General features: G+C 42.0%; 1 protein-coding gene across 3 annotated transcripts in view; it reads left to right on the top strand.

Annotated features, from left to right (window-relative positions):
• FLI1 (Fli-1 proto-oncogene, ETS transcription factor) overlaps positions 1–21,284 on the top strand; it is a 1,144,904-nt gene that overhangs the window by 844,505 nt on the left and 279,115 nt on the right. For all 3 annotated transcript variants that reach the window (XM_086956984.1, XM_086956982.1, XM_086956983.1), the window contains exon 4: positions 8,065–8,268. In XM_086956984.1, coding sequence (XP_086813110.1) covers positions 8,065–8,268 — 204 coding nt within the window. The remainder of the gene's footprint in view (positions 1–8,064; positions 8,269–21,284) is intronic.

The raw sequence follows: 21,284 nt of genomic DNA, 5'->3' as shown, positions 1-21,284 counted from the left end.
ACCAGTATTTCTGGATATTCGATGACGTCACACCATTTTAGGTGGCTCATATCATTGGGTAGTACCAGATCACAAGGCGGGACCTCTTCCCTACTTGGTGTAGCTTTGACGAACAGCCCAACTATAGTGGTAATGAGGGGATTATGATCGCTTTCTACACGAGCAATTACAACCATATCTTTAAGGAACTGCCACAAATTTAAGCTGTCTAGCGCCCTACTTCTTGTCAAGAGGCGTGGTATACTGACCAACAGCGATCTGATAAACAGGCTTGTAGCAAGTTAGAAAGAGCCTGGAGAAAAACGCATTCTGAGGATGATAAAAAGGGTTATTATATTGCCTTATCGGCATATCATAAAAACATTAGATTGGCCCCAAAAAACCACATTGCCTTGCAACTAACCGAGGCAGGCAATTCCTCTAAGGTATTGTATCGGATTTTACAATCCTTTACTAAACCTACGGCCTGTGAAAGTCTTGACACATACTCACAATCACTATGTGATGACATCTCTCTCTTTTTTAGTAATAAAATAGAGTTTATTTATAATAAAATCATCAAGACCACAAACCCAATGGATTGCCCCCCCACACCACCACATTACTCCCGGACCATTCATTTCGCCACACTCAGTGCCTTTCCGGCAGTTAGTCAAAGTGATATTGAGAGTCTAATAGGCCAAATTAAGACAGCATCTCCGTTAGACCTCATCCCTGCCAGAATGGTTTCTTCCTTGGGCAATTCTCTTGGCCCTATGATCCAGACTTTGGTGAATCTCTCTCTCGCTGAAGGTCAGGTACCACAGGAGTGGAAGAAGGCTCCTGTAAATCCCATCCGTAAAAATTCTACTCTTCCCTGGACTGATTTATCCAACCTCTGCCCCATATCTCTCCTCCCATACCTGAGCAAGATAACGGAAAAGGATCACTGACTAAATATCGAGGGACAAAATATAGACTACCCAAAATATAGATTCCAAAATATCGACGGACAAAATATCGAATTCCTATCTACAAAAAGGTAAGTACCAAAATATCGACCCCAAAATATCGTTAATATATATATATATACATTATAAAAATATCGAATTTCTTAAAATTAATGTAAAATTAAAAACATATTAAAAATAAATAGCTGAAATATACTTAAAAATAATTAGATTACCTTAAAATAAGTAAATAACTAATTTAACTTATGAAAAAAATACAATCATATCTGGTAAAACATATATATACATTAACATAATATTATAAAAAAATACACAATATTATTACCGTAGGATAGCGGAGGTGTAAAAATTACTATTCCCACTCCTGGCAGTGCAACAGTAGGGAAAGTGTTGGATAGCGTAGGGGTAAAAATTACTATTCCCACTCCAGAGAGTGCAACAGTAGGGAAAGCGTTGGATAGCGTAGGTGTAAAAATTACTAATCCCACTCCAGAGAGTGCAACAGTAGGGAAAGCGCTGGATAGCATAGGAGTAAAAATTACTACTCCCACTCCAGAGAGTTCAACAGTAGGGAAAGCGTTGCATAGTGTAGAGGTAAAAATTACTATTCCCACTCCAGAGAGTGCAACAGTAGGGAAAGCGTTGGATAGCGCAGGGGTAAAAATTACTATTCCCACTCCGGATAGTGCAACAGTAGGGAAAACGATGGATAGCGTAGGGGTAAAAATTATTATTCTCACTCCAGAGAGTGCAACAGTAGGGAAAGTGTTGAATAGCGTGGGGGTAAAAATTACTACTCCCACTCCAGAGAGTGCAACAGTAGGGAAAGCGTTGGATAGCACAAGGGTACAAAATTACTATTCCCCCTCCATAGAGTGCAACAGTAGGGAAAGCGTTGGATAGCGTAGGGGTATAAATTACTATTCCCACTCCAGAGAGTGCAACAGTAGGGAAAGCGTTGGATAGCGCAGGGGTAAAAATTACTATTCCCACTCCAGAAAGTGCAACAGTAGGGAAAGCGTTGGATAGCGCAGGGGTAAAAATTACTATTCCCACTCCAGAGAGTGCAACAGTAGGGAAAGCGTTGGATAGCGTAGGGGTAAAAATTACTATTCCCACTCCAGAGAGTGCAACTGTAGGGAAAGTGTTGGATAGCATAGGGGTAAATTTTACTATTCCCACTCTAGTGAAAATAAATTAATATAATTCACATAATTATCAATTAATCAATTAATAAAAATTAATTATCAATTAAGAATTTATTATCAATTAAAAATTAATTAACAATTTGTTCAAAATAAATACCAATAAATTAATTAACATATTTAAGTAATTATAATTACATTCCTTCCCAACCTTTTCCCCTATAAACCTACAACCCGCTACAGACAAATTAATATTATTCACATAATTATCAATTAATCAATTAATAGAAAATTATCATTTAATATTTAATTAATTACCAATTAAAAATTAATTAACAATTTAATCAAAATAAATACCAATTATTTAATTAATTAACATATTTAATTAATTATAATTAAATTACTTCCCACCCTATTCCCCTATAAACCCACAACCCACTACAGAAAATAAATTAATTTAATTCCAATAATTATCAATTAATCAATTAATAAAAATTAAGTATCAATTAAGAATTAATTAATTACCAATTAAAAATTAATTAACAATGTATTCTAAATAAATACCAATGAAATAATTAACATATTTAATTAATTATAATTAAATTACTTCCCACCCTATTCCCCTATAAACCCACAACCCGCTACAGAATTAAATTACACAATAATTAAATAACATAAAATTAATTACTTAAAATAAATTACACAAATATATACACTTTTCACACATATACTAACATAAAAAATACTTTAAAAAATTCGATATTATTCTGTCCATTCGATATTTTGTCCATTCTATATTTTGGACTGAATATTTTGGTTTGTCTATATTTGGGAATCGATATTTTGACCATCTACCAACGGAAAAGCATATCAATACCCACCTGTCGAATTTCATCGAGCTAACTGGAGGTTTAGATCATTCCCAGTCCGGATTAAGGCCCAACTATAGCACGGAATTGGCGCTCCTCTCTGTGACTGATACCATCAGAATGTCACAGGATAAGGGGAGCTCTGCGATTCTGGTGCTGTTGGACAAGTCGGCAGCTTTCAACACAATATCGCACGAAATCTTGCTCAGTCGTTTGCAGGAGGTAGGGGTCCTGGTTGAAGAGTTGTCTATCTGGTCGCTCGCAGAGTGGCAGTTTGGGTTCTTTCCATTCGGCACCTGTGGAGCTTAACAAAGGGGTGCCACAGGGCTCGTGTCTAAGTCCCACACTTTTTAATGTGTATGTGGCCCCCCTGGCTGACCTTATGAGATCTTATGGATTCATTCCTGTGTCTCGATGGAGGGCCTCGAACTTCCTGCAGTGTAATGTAGGGAAAACCAAGGATATGCTGTTCGGGGAGGCCCAATTACTGTGGTCGCCAGACTGGTGGCCATTAGATCTGGACCCATTCCCAACCCTAAGCAGGTAGTAATAAACCTGGGTGTTCGGTTGGACCAAGGACTGTCTTTAAAGGAGCATGTCAATCAAAGAGCAGGGTCCTGTTTCCATGTAATTGGACTCCTTAGAAGAGTGTTTCCATTACTGCCAGATTCATCTAGAAAGACTCTTGTTCAAGCTCTAGTGCTTAGCCGCCTGGAATGGGCTACCAATATCAGCAAATGACAACTTGCTAAGTAGACTCCAGGTGGCTCAGAATACTGCCGCTAGACTGGTTCTAAATGCCCCGCCCAGAACCCCCTCTCGTCCCCTTCTAGAACAGCTCCATTGGCTACCGATCCGACAACAGGTTAAAACCTGTTGTATCATCCATAAGAGTATTTTTGGTTCAGGCCCCCTGTATCTGGCGGAGAAATGTGTCCCCTACAATCCTGCACATACCCTTCGCTCCAGTAATCAATGTCTTCTTCAAATCCCTTCTATCAGAAGGGTGAGACTGGGCAGAAGGCAGGGCTCTCTCATTTTTGGGTCCCAATTTCTGGAACAAACTGCCTGCTGCCCTCAGGCTTTGTACTAATCATCTAGCCTTCAGGAAATCGCTGAAGACGTTTCTGTTTCAAACTTAGCGCCTCTTTCTCTTTAAGATCTTGAGAGGAATGCTGTTCTGCCTGTAAGGTGAATTGAGCGCAGAGATACTCCTTCGGGAGTCGAGTCTAGCGCTATACAAGCCTATAAATAATAAATAAATAGTCAATACGGCTAGCCCTGTGGCCGTTATTAAATGTGTCTACCCCCATCCTATCAGACGATGTACATCCATTAGCGGCCCTCAACTGATATCCTATACACAGCCCCTTTATTTGGATGGCCACCTCTGTCCATTTTTTGATGGATGGTATCTCAAGGCTAGGTATACCCCACTTAGCATCTTCCCCTTCCATAAGACACTGTTCCTCAAGCCCTAATGGCTCGAACGTGGTATTAAAATCCCCCGCGACGATCGGCCAGCTAATACTGGGGATGACATCCAGCAAATGCTCTACAGCTGCTACTATTTCCGATCTTCGCCCACCCGGAAGGCCTCTTGCATAGACATTATAAATGTCCAGGCAGTGGCCCGAACCAAGGGTAATTCTTACTGCCAGGATGTCATTATTAGATGTAACTATTTGAGATACTTTGCATATTAATGCCTGCCGGACCCAGATCACCAAACCCCCCACTGGCCAGCCCTTGTCTTTTTTTATTGCTGGGAACTGGAAGCAAAGATATCCCAGTCGGAACACGGGATCTACCGCCCATGTCTCTTGGAAGAGACATATATCATGTTCTTCAATGAAGTCTGACCAATCGGACAGGGATAATTTGGAACCCAGTCCCGCAATGTTCCAAGATAACAATGACAAGCTATTAGGGTATTTTGTGGGAAGGTCCGATACTAAAAAACATACATCCTGTATGTAGGCCTGCCCTGGACTCCTATTTACCCCTAGGATTAGAGGACATTCTATTTCTCCGGTTCCCACAATGGATGGTGAATTTCCATCTACTGGGTCTAAGCCTACTTTCTCTACACGAGGTGAGGCACTTTCAGGAAGGGGGTCTACTGGCCCATTTTCGGCGTTTACCAAATCAACCACTGTTGTCCTACTCTTACAAGGGATTACACCAGGCTGTACACCTAAAATAACACGTTGTTTAAGGGTAATCTGATGTCAATCACACACTTCTAGGCCTGATAACACATCATACCTATTTCTCATACTGATACCCTCCATATTCCCTAAGTCTAATCTCCCCCATCTGTTGACACGTTTGCGGGGGCCATATAGTTAGCAGGGTAAAAATATGTTAGAGGGAGTGATTTAATTTTGGTTTTCGTGCATAACTGCGCCCAACCACAAATATGCTCAACAGCTCCGCTATCCCTAAAATTGATAATAACACAATCACCCCTAACAGTCTTTTTCCTCGACCCCACCGAGTCCACCCTTCTAGAAAATAAAATTTCAGCCGACACCATAGGGGGAAGTGGCTGGTTCGCATTAAGCCAGTGGATACACTTATTCTCGAGATCCACATAATTCTCCCTTTGGCCTGGTTTCTATGGTGGGATCCCCACTAGTATTGTCACATATGGAACCAATGCCGGGGGAAGATCAATACATGGTAAGCTATTTAGAGATGGATCATTGGACGCCATATTGCTTGTACTTGGTTGCTGGTTCACTGACTTCAAACCCTCCACCCTTCCTGAGCTTCTACTCAGGGGCCATACTCCAGCGACACCACTCACGCTGGGCTGAATAAGGGGTCATTGGGGGTCAAAGTAGATCGACTCGTAGTAATCGTGGACTTTGTTACCTGAGGCGGGGGATTCAGACTAAGACTAGCCTCCGCCCCATTTGTCAGAACATCCAATCTCTTTACCACAACAGCAGACCCCGAATCCCCTTTGTCCAGTTCCTGAGCCCTTGCTGACTCTAGGTTAGTGAGTCTGGTTTCGATCTTATCCAGTCTATTGTAGATGGGGATACATGTCCTATTAAATAGATGTTCAAGTTTCTCCCAAATATCCTCACTCCATTCAGATGGAGATTCCATCCTGGGGCCCGTTACGGAGTGTCCACAACAACTGTAGGATGTAGCTCTTCAATACTATTTTTCGAAGTTTTCGATGTTACCCTTGGACTATCTTGGCCTACATTGGGTTTCTTAACTTTGGCTTTTCTGCCCTTTAGGGCAGCGCCTACTCATTTTTTTTTAGTTACCAATGTTATTTGCCCAGGCTTTGAACTTCGTGTGGATCTTGTCCTTACACAACTCTCAGGAGGTTCAGACAAAGTACTACGTCCGGGGGAATCAGTTCGCACCTCAGAAATATCACCTAAAGTTGAATTTGGTTGGCCATTTATGGCTTGTGCTAATTGAGTCCCTCGATCCTCTCCGATGCCTTCAGATAAAGATACACTAGGTCCTGGAAGGGAGGTAGGGGACGCTACCCGAGCCAGCCTTCCCTTGGAAGACCTCTTATTAAGGGTGGGATCCAATGACAATCTTCTTTCTGTGAGCTCTATTTCGTGTGTAAGGGCTGATGAAGCACTTATGATGAATTGGTCAAGCGTGCCCATAATTGAGCCAGTATTTGTCGTTTTTCCACCCTTTACAACTTTGGAAGCCATTACGATGGTGTAAAGTAAAAATGCCTTTAGCCACCTATAAAAACCTACGTGAGTCGGCTTCCAAAGTTAACAAGCTGGGAATCAATCAAACAAATAAACAGGCTAACCTTGGCATACAAATGTTAGAGAGGTGCCCCGTCCCGTCCTCTAACGTTCTCGAACGGGCTAAAACGGGCCCGCCCTTGGCCCGGGCTTCGCCCGGCACGCGCGCGTCCCGCGAAGCGGCGGGTGTGCTCAAATAAGTACCGGCAGGTAGTGGGCGGGAAGAGGACACAGCTAAAGGCACTAACGGGCTGCTGGTCCTCACAGTCCCGTCGTCAGAAGCAGCAACCACCAGAGTCCCAGGCAAAGCAAACTGTTGCGAGCGGCAGAAAAAGTTACTAAATACTCTGCAATGCCTCTTGCAGTGCAGTCGAAGGTTATTTACGAAGTTTGACTGGTATCTTTCTGTTGCTTATTCCTGTGTGTGTGTGTGTGTGTGTGTTATGCTGGTACTAATGAGATGAAACCTTAGCCCAGACAGTGGCAATATGTGTCACGGAAATTACAAAACCATAAAGTAATACCATCACAAAAAGTGCTGTGTTATGCTGCATGATTTAACTTTTCTTGACATAATTTGGGTCCTCCCCAGCCGCTTAATTCCGTAGCCCTGCTAGTTGGTTGGTTCACAAAATTACCGTTTAGAGAAAGTGATAATCTGACCTACCTCAGGATTATTAATGACGCAGGGTATACAAATTGCGGAAAACAGTAATGGGAACTGCTACATTCAGCAGACCACCATGTCTGTGATTGCCGTTAAGTAAACTTATTTTTTAATTCAGCATATTTTCTTAAGGAAAATTAAGCTGTGTTTAGAAAGAAAAGGATACTTTTTAATGAAGTTTGTTTGAAGGTACATAGCCGTCCAATGGACCACTGCCTACTCTCCCAAGAAACATTCGTTTTTAACATTCAGAAAGGTGAAGAAGGCCTAATGCAACCCTTTCCAAAATAGGCCTGCTTGCCTTTTTTGAGTGAGTTACCACTTCCGTTGTGGTGCTGGTAACTTTTCAATGGTTTGCAAATGGAATTGCGGTCAAAACCATTGACACATCTGATATGGAATCGTAACTTGGAAGTCATACCCTAAACACTCCCCTTGTAAATTGCTTTTAATTTACTATTCAAGGGACTTCATAACTTATTCACTCACTCATAGTACTCATGAACTTATACAACATATTGTTTAATCATCTACATCTGCAGTAATACTGAATGTGCCACACACTGATCAGGCTTAGAGGGAGGTGAGTTGAAGGGTAGCGGGTGGTACAGTGTCATGGCTTGGAGGATAACAGGTGGTACAGTGTCATGACATGGTTCCAGACAAACACTAACTTACGATTTCTTCTGTCAGATCCTACCTTGTGGAGCCAAGAACACGTGCACCAGTGGTTGGAGTGGGCTATCAAGGAATACGGACTAATGGAAATCGATCCCTCCCTTTTCCAGAACATGGATGGCAAAGAACTCTGTAAACTGAACAAGGAGGATTTGCTGCAGACCACATCTCTTTACAACACTGAAGTCCTACTCTCTCACCTCAATTACCTCAGGGAAAGTAAGCATCACCACTCTGTACCACCTTGAGATTTTACTCAACAAGCAATTAGTATTTTTTGTTCTAAATCAAAGGGACTTCGATTCTGATTTAAAGCTATGGCTCCTTCTAGTTCTGAAATGTTAAATGAAAAGATTATATTCCAAAGCATGTAGGTAACGTAGATAATATTCTAAGCTATAGAACCAACCTGTACCTGTTTAATCATATAGGCTACATACGTTTTCATTCAATGTGCGTGTTTGGCATATAAATATATATATATATATATATTACCTACTGGCTATCGCCAGTAGGTATATATAGTTAGGATTAATTCCCTATGGGATTTTTGAAAATTCTATGTCTAATAACTTTGGCGTTTGTGGACGGAATCGGCTGAAATTTTCAGGAAAATGGCACATTTTGTTTCTGAGCAGCCCCTGAAAATTTGGTGGGGTTTCGTCAAGGGGGGGCTGAGAAAAAAGGGGGGTCCCAAAACGCGTTTTTCCCATTCATTTTTCCATAGGGCGGTTGGACTCACTTTTAGCTCGAACGGCTGAATGGATATGCACGAAACTTGGCAAAATTGTAGGGACTGTTAGCCCGATGTGCCTTTGCTAGGTCTCAATATATGTGCTCCAGTAGTTTTTGAGAAATTAACGTTCAAAACAAGATATATATCTGTAACAGCGCTCCGGGCTGCGCTCCGGTCCGCTTACTTTTCGCGAAACGGAACTTTGCGCGCAGAAAGCTGATTGGCTCTCCGGTGTCTGTCAACATTCTAAACAGTCCGGAGCGGCCGCCATCTTATCTCTCGGTAGGATCGAGAGAGAAGAAGAGGTGAAAAACGAAGGGGGAATTTATTGAAAGGGGGCAAGGTATACCCCTCTTGACCCCCTAGGAATGTTGTTGGGGTTATTAAAAGGTCCCGTGGGGAAAATAAAAAAAAAATGATTTTTCACGGTAGAAGCGCTTCACGGGCCGCGAACTGGGCCGCAAACTGGTAGCGAAACGGGAATTCGCCATTTTGTGCTTCGTTTTAATTGTTTACAGACAAAAATTATCGCCGCACATCGGCCACAATGCATGAATATCGCTGAAAAGTGAGCGATATTTATGCATTATCCAGCAAATGCTCTTAGCCATGTTATCCACCTTCCATTGGATAACATGGCTAAAAACTGCTCTGTGCGTGAGCTTTTTTTTTTTTTTCTGCTGCGTGACGTTTGTTAACGTTCGATTCGATGGAAATCAGGAAGTGTTGACCACCATTTTGTCACTGCGAGTAAATATTTTGTTATAAATGAATCCTTATTGATAAACATTGTCTGCGCCATCTTGCGTTTTTGTCCAATGCCACAATTTTGTCGTGCACGGCAGCCATTTTAGATGCCTTGACCAGGGCCACTCTCTGCACGCCGCCGATCCTCAGCATGGCTCCCCACCCTCGCAAGCATCTCCCCCACGCACTGGTCACCCCCGCTCTCTCTCTCATGCATGGGCCATATACTTACCCCCATCTGCGCTGCTCTTCTCTGAGAATCACACCCTGTGCCCGCCCGACACCTCCCTTTCACCCTATTCACTACCGCACCCTCTGACACTCCTCTTCCTCTGTGTCCGATTGTCCAGGCTGGACCTAGGCTATCACCTAGCCCTGCGGATGTAGTTTATGGCCCCAGCTGTAGAGTATCCAGACATGCCAACCCTCCCGATTCAGGCGTGAGACTACTGATTTCAGTGCTAGTCTTTCGCTTCCCGATTCCTGCAAGGAAAAACCCGGGGGCATATTACCAACAACTAGCGATAATTTTTGTCTCTAACTTGTTTAGAGACAAAAATTATCGCCGCACATCGGCGAATTTTATCGCACATAAACCTTGCTATTAGCAAGGTTTATCGCAAATGCGATAAAAAACGGCCGCAATGCATGAATATCGTTGAAAAGTCAGCGATATTCATGCATTATCCAGCAAATGCTCTTAGCCATGTTATCCACTTCCCATTGGATAACATGGCTAAAACTGCTCAGGGCAGGTGTTAGGTTTTGGAGATATTCGCGCTTAGCGCGAATATCTCCAAAAGTTGGTAATAGGAGATAGCGATGGTTAGGGACTGTTTCCAGTCGCTAAAATCTTGGCACGCCCACTTTGCATGTCATTAGTGATAAATATCACTGATATGCAAAGCGGGGCCCAAGATGGTCGCTATCTCCTTTTAGCTGTCACTAACTGGTGTTAGCGATAGCTTGGTAATAGGGAGATAATTTTATCTCTTTTTTTTTTGGCTTTTAAAGCCAAAAAAGCGGAAATAAACCCCCTTGATAATATGCCCCATGATTTCTAGGGGGTTTCAGCTGACAGGGCTTGGTATTGTGTTACGTGCTAATTCTTCCAGGAAACGTCAGAGGGTCGATGCAGGGGTTCTAGAAGGGGTGATAAACCATTTAAGCCTCATGAACAAGCGCATGGTCTTTTAAAGATTTGTGAAGTACTTGGGGCGGCGGTGTGTGTGTGCCCTCTTTCAGGAGCGGGCGGGGGGGCACTGCCAGCAACTTGCCAGGCCAGGCAGTGTTCAACACGTGCATCACCCTTTCTCTGCCTGCTATTGCGCTCCATGCTTCGGAAAGGTAAGAAAAAGAACGTGCATTTGAGTTTGAAATGTCCGATCTTGTAGCAGTACACTTGCAAAGCCCACACATGACAATAACCCGATTCAAGGCCCCATTCACCCGATTTTTTAAACATATATAGCACTCCAACAAAGTTAGATTTTAAAACTTTATTAACTTTTAAATATAACGAACGCAACAAAAACTGTAAATATATTTAACCATTTTTTTAAATTAACCATAACTATAACGATAACAACAACAACAACAATAATATAACTTTTATGTCTAAATTACGCAAACATTTAGCTAATCTGCTAAAGGGGGGAGTCGCCATTTCTTTACAATAATCAATAATGAAAAATCCACATCAATAGGGTTGTCCGTTTTCTCGATGCAGCACTATAGTGCAACATACACAGCACCTGGGGTGTCAAGAGTGAACAGGTCTTTCTTTGTTCCTTAAGATGTTATCTGTGTCAACCTCTTCCGAGAATGCTGATGCGTTAGGATTTCCTTGTGTTTCTTAATAGCATTGGTGTCTGTACACTTCTTTGTCTATTCTGTCAAGATGATAACTGCTTCATAAACAGACGATATCTTTGTTTAGTCATTAGTGTTAAGTGTGTCTGAAACTACAGTGCCCTTCTGTTTTTTTTTCTTCAGGCTCTACAGAGTTTTGTGTGTTGTTCTTTTGAGCGACAATTATTCCAGAGGTTTCAGGTTTACTTGTTTTGTCCTGCAGTGAGTTAACAGCTTTAGAGAGTTCATGTTTATTTGCTATGTCCTGCTGTTCGTCAACTGCTTCAGAGACGTCAGCCTCATTTGTTATGTTTCAGTAGATCCTGGACCTGCCCGGCCGCGCCCAAAATGGCGCCGGTGTAAATGGGACTCGTAACTGCTTGTTGTGTACTGGTTGCCCAACCTTGATATCACGAGATACATATGCAGTTTTGAAGCACATGGCGGAGGCTTGTCTGCTGTAGTGGGGCGCCCCTTTATCGTTTCAGTCGCCATTCCGCCCGCTTTTGCTACACTGTGCCTTTTCCGCCATTCAGCTGTTTAGCGCCCGCTCTTACGGCTACAGCGTCTCGCTCACCATGTAGTTGAGTTGCTCCCACTCTTGCGGTGCAGCGATAGGCGGCTTCCACAGGACTCTTAAAATGGCGGCCGGCTCTTCGGATTTGGGCCTGGTCCAGTAAAATGGCCCTGGGACACCTTGGAACTCGGACGCTTGTCTGCCAGGGCTTGGGTTCCATTCTCGAAAGCGTCCCCTCAGCCTTGAAGATTGTACAAAAGTCTTGGGGGCCGTCGACTCCCGCAGGCTTCCGGTGGGGAGCGGCTGCCATGATTGCTTGCGGAATGGCCACGACGGAGCTACGAGATGGTGGTGCTCTCATGGTGACGCCAGCTTCAGTCTGAAACATCCAGAAACAAGGTGGGGCTTTCATCGTTTGGGAAAAAAAATGTTTTAATCCAATGAAAAGTGTTATTTTTAGGTCACATGACCTAGTCTTACATAATTAGGAAAAGAAAAGTAAAATGAACCAATGAAAAGTTTTATTAACAAGTCACATGACCTGTTATGCTTACGTTACGCGCTGCGCGGCGCGCTCTGGATCGTTTCCGGGAAGCTGCGCCTTGCGCACCGGAGCACTTCCGGGTGCGCTAACGCGTCGCGTCATATGACGCATTACGCGACAATGCAGGTCCAGAATATAGTCAAAATGTCTCCACCAACCAGCGGTCGGAATACAACCGCTTTCAGCAGTCCAAAAAGTTCGGTTAAATCTTAAGAGCAGGAGCAACTCAACTACATGGTGAGCGAGACGTTGTAGTCGCAAGAGCGGGCGGTAAACAGCTGAATGGCGGAAGAGGCACAGAGTACCAAAAGCGGGCAGAATGGCAACTAAAACGGTAAAGGGGCGCCCCACGACAGCGTGTCTTCAGGTCAAACGGATTGTGGGACAAGGTCCAGAATGGAAGATTCTTCAAAAGGGAAAAAATTCCGCCGGACCCCGGGAGCCGGCCGCCTATGCCGGGGGCGATCTCAGGCCTCACCAGGGCAACACAACTTGGGGAGGGGGCAGGAGCCAAGCGCCCCCTCTCAGTCCGCGCCATCTCACCGCCCCTCGGGGGCCTCCGTCAAGCGGTTTAGGGAGGCACCGTATCACATTGTTTTCCAATGCAGTCAGGTCCACAAATGGACCCCACTTACTTTGAATAGTGAAGCTGCAGCAGGTGCAAATAAGGTTTAAACAGTGTTACAAGAGCTGCTTAGAACTCTGAAGTATGGCACTCAACAACCAGGACTTATGCCATTTGTGTAAGGCAGTGACATGGAAGCAACTCAGGGACAAAAAGCATGAACGAACATTCACGTATGAAAATCTTATTTGGGGAAGGGGTAGAATCCAAACGCCCCCTGCCAGTTCGCGCCACTACACCGTATGTGGAAAATCTGAAGCCATCGTTCTACAAACTCTCAACGCTTGCTATCAGTGCATGAGTTTCATGCTCGATCGATTGAGCTAGCCGGATCGGGCAATAAAAAGTATAAAATAGTTATGTAAATAGTTATTTAATAAAATGTTTTACTCTGTTTCTTTGCTGGTGTGTTGTGTATATTTATAATATTTGCATAGGGTTTGTCGTTATTTTGGGCGGTGTGGGTGGCGGAGTCGAGCTGTCTTGCAGCCCTCATGGTGTGGAGCTCAGTTCATTTCACTATTTTCGTATTTCTCATGAAGGGTTGTTCCTAATGTTTGTATTTTACCGAGGTCAAAAAGAGATCGAATTAGTGGTCTACTGATTTTGCTCGATTACTTTTATTTTTTTACACGATTTTTCACTATCTGCAAAGACTAAACAGAGTATTGCGACTTTGTGCTTGTTTGTAAATAGAGAATGATCCAAAGAGAACCAATTGTAAAACAGTAAATGCTTGGATAATAATCAATCAAATGGAGAGACAAGCAGGTACGACGGATTACAACAGGGGTAAAGGTCTGCGTTAACTACCGTTCACTATCTGCAAAGAGAGAGTACTACTAAGAGAAAAGTGGAGTGGGGGGGGGGGCAGCGTTCAAAGCACATCAGCGTGCATAAACACGAAAACGTTTTTACCTATCACGTACTTGACATTTGACAGCTTTTGATATTTGCTATTAAAAAACCATTGAAATTCACAGAAAAAACCATAGGTTATAGTCGATATATAGTTAGGAATTTGCATTTACAAAACCTTGAAAATTCAATGAAAAAACCATTGGTTTTAGGCCATATATAGTTAGGGATTTGCATTTAGAAAACCTTATTTTACTCGCATAAAACCATTGAAATTCCATATATAGTTAGAAGCGCTAACTATATATCGCGCACCCGCAATCCACTGCTGATGATGTCACATATTACATCATTCATGACATGGTTAGTGACATCACTGATGACATCACTGATGACATCTCAAATGACATCACTGATGACATCACTGATAACATCTCATTTGACATGACTGATCACATCACTGATGATATCATTCATGTGATAATACCATGAACCTCTTCAGACTCTAATATAACCTTAGATACAATCAGTGTAAACAGACAGTCACAGACTGTCACTCATCCATGGAGTTACTCACACACCTAGTCAGTTATGCCAAAAATCAATCACACCTCCATTTTCTCAACTATACAGTTATACACACCTTACTTATTCAAACATATACTAACACATATTTACTTTACTCTCTTATACAATCTCTGATACATGTTCACAATGATCCATACAGCCACTCACACATTCACTGGCTCTTATGCACAGTTATTTATAGATGTCAACTCTCACATGTACTGTGTTTTACATATGTACTTAATTTGACATGTAGCACTGAGATATCCATTCACTCACTAATACACTCATGCACAGTCAACCGCCCATACAGCTGTTTCCACATGCACTTTTGAATCTATACATATAGTGAATCAACTACTCACACATCTATGTACAGAGTCACACACCTCCCAGCCACCCATACACACACACTCAGTTTCCCATACAAATACTTGAACAACCAATCAATAACCCATACAGTTACTCATATAGCTACTGATCAACATATGCAGCAGTTTGTAGAACAACAGATATAATGATGCACAAATTAAAACAGTTTAGTCACTAACCCATGCACTCAGTGAGACACATTTAATCACTCACTCAATCAGTCAGTCATGCACCTAGTAAATCCTTCATCCAGACACTTATATATCCACTCATTCTTCAATATGTAAAACATATTTTAACTTTACAGAAACATACAGTCACTGGATGTTGTAATCAGTGATGTCATCAGTGATGTCATTTGAGATGTCATCAGTGATGTCACTAACCATGTCATGAATGATGTAATATGTGACATCATCAGCAGTGGATTGCGGGTGCGCGATATATAGTTAGCGCTTCTAACTATATATGGAATTTCAATGGTTTTATGCGAGTAAAATAAGGTTTTCTAAATGCAAATCCCTAACTATATATGGCCTAAAACCAATGGTTTTTTCATTGAATTTTCAAGGTTTTGTAAATGCAAATTCCTAACTATATATCGACTATAACCTATGGTTTTTTCTGTGAATATATATATATATATATATATATATATATATATATATATATATATATATATATATATATATATATATATATATTCACTAAAAAAAACATAGGTTTCACATCAGTTATAGTTAGCTGGAAATTTTACTGACATAAAACCATTGAAATTCCACGTTATAGTTAGTTGGACTCACTATAACTTGCGCGTGTAATGCACTGCTGATGACGTCACATATTACATCACTCATGACATGGTCAGTGACATCACTCATGACATCACTGATGACACCATCCAGTGAATGTGTGCCTTTCTGAAAAATAAATATGTTTTATATATGTATATGTAAAAGTCGATGGAAGAATAAATGTTTAAATAAGAGTGTAAATGGATGTTTTAAAAAAAAAAATGATTGGTTAACTGGCTTATTAAGTGTATCTTAGTGAATACATATTATAACGAGTAATGTTTAAATATTTAAATATATGTATCAGTGTTTCTGGCTGCATGGGTTGGTGAGTAGCTACATGTGTGTGTATATGGGTTATTAGATGGTTTTTTTAGTATCAGTATGAGAGTCTGTATGGTTTGGTGGGAGTGTTACTTAGCACATAGATGCATCAATGACTGACTCACTGTTTGTATGTGTTTTGAAGACGGCATATGTGCAGGACTGTATGGGTGGATGAGTGTGTATATGCGTGTGTTAATGAGTGCATGACTGTCTCATTAGTGTCTTTATCAGTAAATACATATGTTTTAATCTAGTATATGTGAGTATTGATGTATATGAGTGAGTATATGTGAGAGTGGGAGATTGAAAGAGTTCTTGTTTAAATAAGTATGTGTTTCTATAAGTGATTGTTTAAGAGAGTAAGTATGTGTAAGTTTCCTTAGAAGTAAGGTGGTAGTGTGTGTATAGCTGTATATGCAAATAAATGGATGTTCAATAGTTTATTTGCATGTGTGAGTATGTGTGTGAGTAACATTTGGATGACTGTCGGTGTGTAACAGGATGTATAGGTGTATCACTACATATGATGAGTGAGTATATGTATGAGTGACTATATAGAACTGTTGGTGAATGAGTGAATGTGTATATAGATGGTGGAATTATTGAATTGGTTGTTGTAACTGATATGGGTATCTCCATTTTTTAAAATGTTTTAATTGATATTTTTCAATATGTGTTTCAAGGGTTACATTACACTGAAAGGAGGTCTGTTACTCTGTCACAAGGATGGTGTCATCAGTGATGTCATGAGTGATGTCACTGACCATGTCATGAGTGATGTAATATGTGACGTCATCAGCAGTGCATTACACGCGCAAGTTATAGTGAGTCCAACTAACTATAACGTGGAATTTCAATGGTTTTATGTCAGTAAAATTTCCAGCTAACTATAACTGATGTGAAACCTATGGTTTTTTTTAGTGAATTTAATAGGTTTTTTTAAATGCTAATTCCTAACTATAACTAGTGTGAAACCTATGGTTTTTTCAGTGAATTTCATAGGTTTTTTAAATGCTAATTCCTAACTATAACTGGTCTGAAACCTATGGTTTTTTCAGTGAATTTCATAGGTTTTTTTAATGCTAATTCCTAACTATAAGTCTCACTTTATAAGTAAGACTGTTAGCGCTCTAGTTGTTTAGAACACTCTGGTACATTCTGTCATTGGGCTACAGTTGGGCTACATCTGGCTGATATTTGGGCTATATTTTTTTTGTCTCTGGTGGCCATCTTTGGGCTACATTGGGCTACATTGGGCTACATTTGGGCTACATTTTTGCTCTAACATATATAAAGCCCAATGTAGCACAATACATTTTTTTCCAAAGTTAATTTTCGTAAAAAGCACTTCAGAATAGGGCTACCTGTCCCTACAATTTCCCTTTTTTTTTTGTGCGCTCCTGATGCGCGCCCCGGGGAGCGTCCCGAAAAGCATACTTCTATAAAGCGCCCCGAGGCGCGCTTCGGGGAGCGTCCCGAGAGCGCCAATATCGCGAACGAAAACATGACCGTGACGTATCGCGTAGCCGCGTCCGCGTGATACGCACGGCGTAAGCGCACCCGGAAGCACTCGAGCGAATACGATCGCGCAACGTAGGCGTCTGACACGCTTACGCGGCACGCCACTGGCCGCTCCCCGCGGCGCGCAGCGTAAGCGCGTCGGGTCATGTGACCAGAAAATAACACTTTTCATTGGATCATAACAGTTTTGGTTTCATAATGATGAAGCCCCTGCTCATGTGACCTGTAAATAACACTTTTCATTGGTTCAATAATTATTTTTTTCTAAATTTAGAGAAACCCACCCATTTCTCTCATTATTGATTTGCACTTGGAGAGAGCAAGAGGTGTTTTGTGAATTTTGAACTCATTACTTTCCTGATCTACAGCAATGACTGCAAGGGAGTCATCCAGCAGTGATTCAGATGGATTTGTGCAAGAGGACCCTCCTCACCAGAAAACAAAGGACCACTTCATCTGGAAATTTTATGACATCCCTGAAGGACAAAAAAAAGTTAATGCAAGTAAAGTAACTTGTAAAATATGTGGAAGTATTTTATCCAGAGGCAATCCTCTAAAAAAATACAGCTTTGGAAATGCCAATTTAATTAGGCATGTCAAAAGAAGACACCCCAACAATTACTCCAGGGAGAGTGTCAGGGAGCTGGCAGAGAAGGCACGAAGAGATGGCAGCAGCACCTCCACTGGTGGAGCAACACCTTCAGGTTCAACACGTGCAAGAATGGTCCCTAACGTCCAGCCGGTATTTGCAGGAATCAAATTTTTATGCAAGGACTGTGACGAACTACTCTGTTACGGGGAGCAGAGCGTTAAACTCATTGCAATAAAGAAACAGGAACACCAATGCTCTCCCCGTCCCTAAATTTTCTCATTTTTTTGCTCCTGTTGAGCATTTTTTGAATCACTGTTTTTGTTTTTCCCCCGTAAAAAATCCAAAAAAAATATAAAATCGTTTCAAAAAGTATAAAAAAAATATAAAACAACAAAAACAAAAAAAAAGATCTTTTCAGAACTACCTCCAATTTATAAAAAAAATACTATTTTTTTTTTAAAAGTGTCATTCTTTTTCTCAATTGTACGCTCACCGGTGCGCGTACCAGGCGCTCCCCCAGTGCAAATTAAAAAAAAAAATGTTTTTTTGCCCCGTACGGCCCTTTTATGACCCCCACATCAAACCTAGGGGGTCATAGGTTTGATGATTTCCCCCTTTGATTTTTACCACCTCAATCCTACCGAGGTACAAGATGGCGGCCGCTGCGGACTGTTTCGAATGTTTACAGACACCCGAGAGCCAATCAGCTTTCCGTACGCAAGTAGCGTGGCGCGCTTTGAGCGCCCCCTTGCGCGCGTTCCGGGGCGCGGCTCTAGATATATATATTTTTTTGAACCTAAATTACACAAAATCCACTGGAGCACATATCTCGAGACATAGCAAAGGCACATCGGGCTACCAGTCCCTACAATTTTGACAAATTAGGTGGAAATCCATTCAGCCGTTCGGGCTAAAAGTGACATCGACCGCCCTTTGGAAATTAACATGGGGAAAACGCGTTTTGGGACCCCCCCTTTTATCTCGGCCCCCGCTTGACGCATCCCCCCCAAACTTTCAGGGAAGTACCGGAGCTCCACGAGGCCATTTTGAGGAAATTTTCAGGCAGATTCGTCAACCGGCGCCAAAGTTATTCCAAATAGAATTTTGAGATTTAACATTGAAAAAAATCCTAACTATAACTACCTACTGGCGACCGCCAGTAGGTTATATATATATATATATATATATATATATATATATATATATATATATATATATATATTACCTACTGGCGGTCGCCAGTAGGTAGTTATAGTTAGGATAATTTTCAATGTTAAATCTCAACATTCTATTTTGAATAACTTTGGCGCCGGTTGACGAATCTGCCTGAAATTTTCAGGAAAATGGTCTCATGGCGGTCCGGTCCTTCCCTGAAAATTTGGGGGGGATTCGTCAAGCGGGGGCCGAGATAAAAGGGGGGTCCCAAAACGCGTTTTCCCCATGTTAATTTCCATAGGGCGGTCGATTTCACTTTTAGCCCGAACGGCTGAATGGATTTCCACCAAACTTGGCAAAATTGTAGGGACTGGTAGCCCGATGTGCCTTTGCTATGTCTCAAGATATGTGCTCCAGTGGATTTTGAGTAATTAAGGTTCAAAAAAATATATATATCTATAGCAGCGCTCCGGTAAGCGCACCGGTACGCGCACCGGGCGCGTCACGCGACTTGCGCGGAGAAAGCTGATTGGCTCTGGGGTGTCTGTAAACATTCTAAACAGTCCGGAGCGGCCGCCATCTTGTGTCTCGGTAGGATCGAGACACAAGAGGTGGCCAAAACAAAGGGGGAAATGACCATAAGGGGGCAGAGTAGACCCCCCTTGACCCCCTAGGTTTGATGTGGGGGCCATAAAAGGGCCCCACGGGGCAAAAAAAAAAAAAAAAAATTTTGATTTTCGCGGGGTGAGCGCCCGGTACGCGCACCGGTAAGCGTACCGGGGAGTGTACCATGGGGAAAAAGAATGACAGTTTTAAAAGTAGCTGATTAGAAAAAAAAATGTTTTTTTTATATATACACATACATATATATAAATGCATATGCACATATATATATGCATATATGTCTATATGTGTGCGTGTAGAGAGAGGTAGAGAGGTAGAGGTGTAGAGGTAGAGAGGTAGAGAGGTAGAGAGTAGAGAGTGAGTAATAGAGAGTAGAGAGTGAGTAGTAGAGAGTAGTAGAGAGCAGTAGAGAGAGTAGCAGAGTGAGTAGTAGAGAGTAGTAGAGTGAATAGTAGAGTGGTAGTAGAGAGTAGTAGAGAGTGAGTAGTAGAGACTGAGTAGTAGAGAGTAGTAGAGAGTAAGTAGTAGAGTGAGTAGTAGAGAGCAGTAGAGAGTGAGTAGTAGAGAGTGGGAGAGAGTAAGTAGTAGAGAGTAGTGGAGAATATTCCAAAGTTTGGCACAGCACCACTTTCACAATGAGTCCAATCAAATCATATCACTTAGAGTACTTATTGAAGCGCTGAATCTTGGTGTATATTCAAATGCTTTTATTTTCCTTAAGTTTATGTACCACAGCCAGCCGAAACGTTTCGTTCTGTACAACAGAACTTCTTCAGGGCGTTCTTATTTCCTTCAAGTTATGTCGGTATCCCGTTGTCATATAACTAGATATTTCTTCCAAATGTTAGACGAGACATAAGTATATTCTTATTAAAAGTGACTAGGTATCAATTTTACCCACACAATTCGGGCAGACTTGAGTAATTTATAGCATCCTCAAAGTCAGTCTTTCAAAAATTCCAAAGTATAGGACATGATAATCCAAATCCAAATGTTTCTCAAGAAAAGTCATTTACAATCGTTCGGAATATCGGTGTTTGGGCAGATATGATCCAGGGACCCCCAGTATGCAAGGGGAATTAGTCCCCCCTCTGCAAAGGCGCCAGTGGCCTGCATTGCAGAGAGGTGTAACAAGGGTGTGGCCTCATTACACTTCTCTGCAATGCAGCTCCCTCGTGCATACTGGAGGCTCCTGGTGGACTAGTTGACCCCAGGGACCCCCAGTATGCAAGGGGAATTAGTTCCCCCTCTGCAAACGCGGCAGTGGGCTGCGTTGCAGAGAGGTGTAACAAGGGGCATAGTCTCATTACACCTCTGCAATGCAGCCCCAGGCGCATACTGGAGGTTCCAGGTGGGCTAATAGGCCCCCAGGGGCCCCCAGTATGCAAGGGGAATTAGTTTCCCC

The sequence above is a fragment of the Lissotriton vulgaris genome, chromosome 2_1 (genome assembly GCF_964263255.1).
Source record: "Lissotriton vulgaris chromosome 2_1, aLisVul1.2, whole genome shotgun sequence".
NCBI classification, from domain to species: domain Eukaryota; kingdom Metazoa; phylum Chordata; class Amphibia; order Caudata; family Salamandridae; genus Lissotriton; species Lissotriton vulgaris.
The sequence above is the reverse complement of the archived record's forward strand: the minus strand, read 5'-3'. Positions and strand labels throughout refer to the sequence as shown.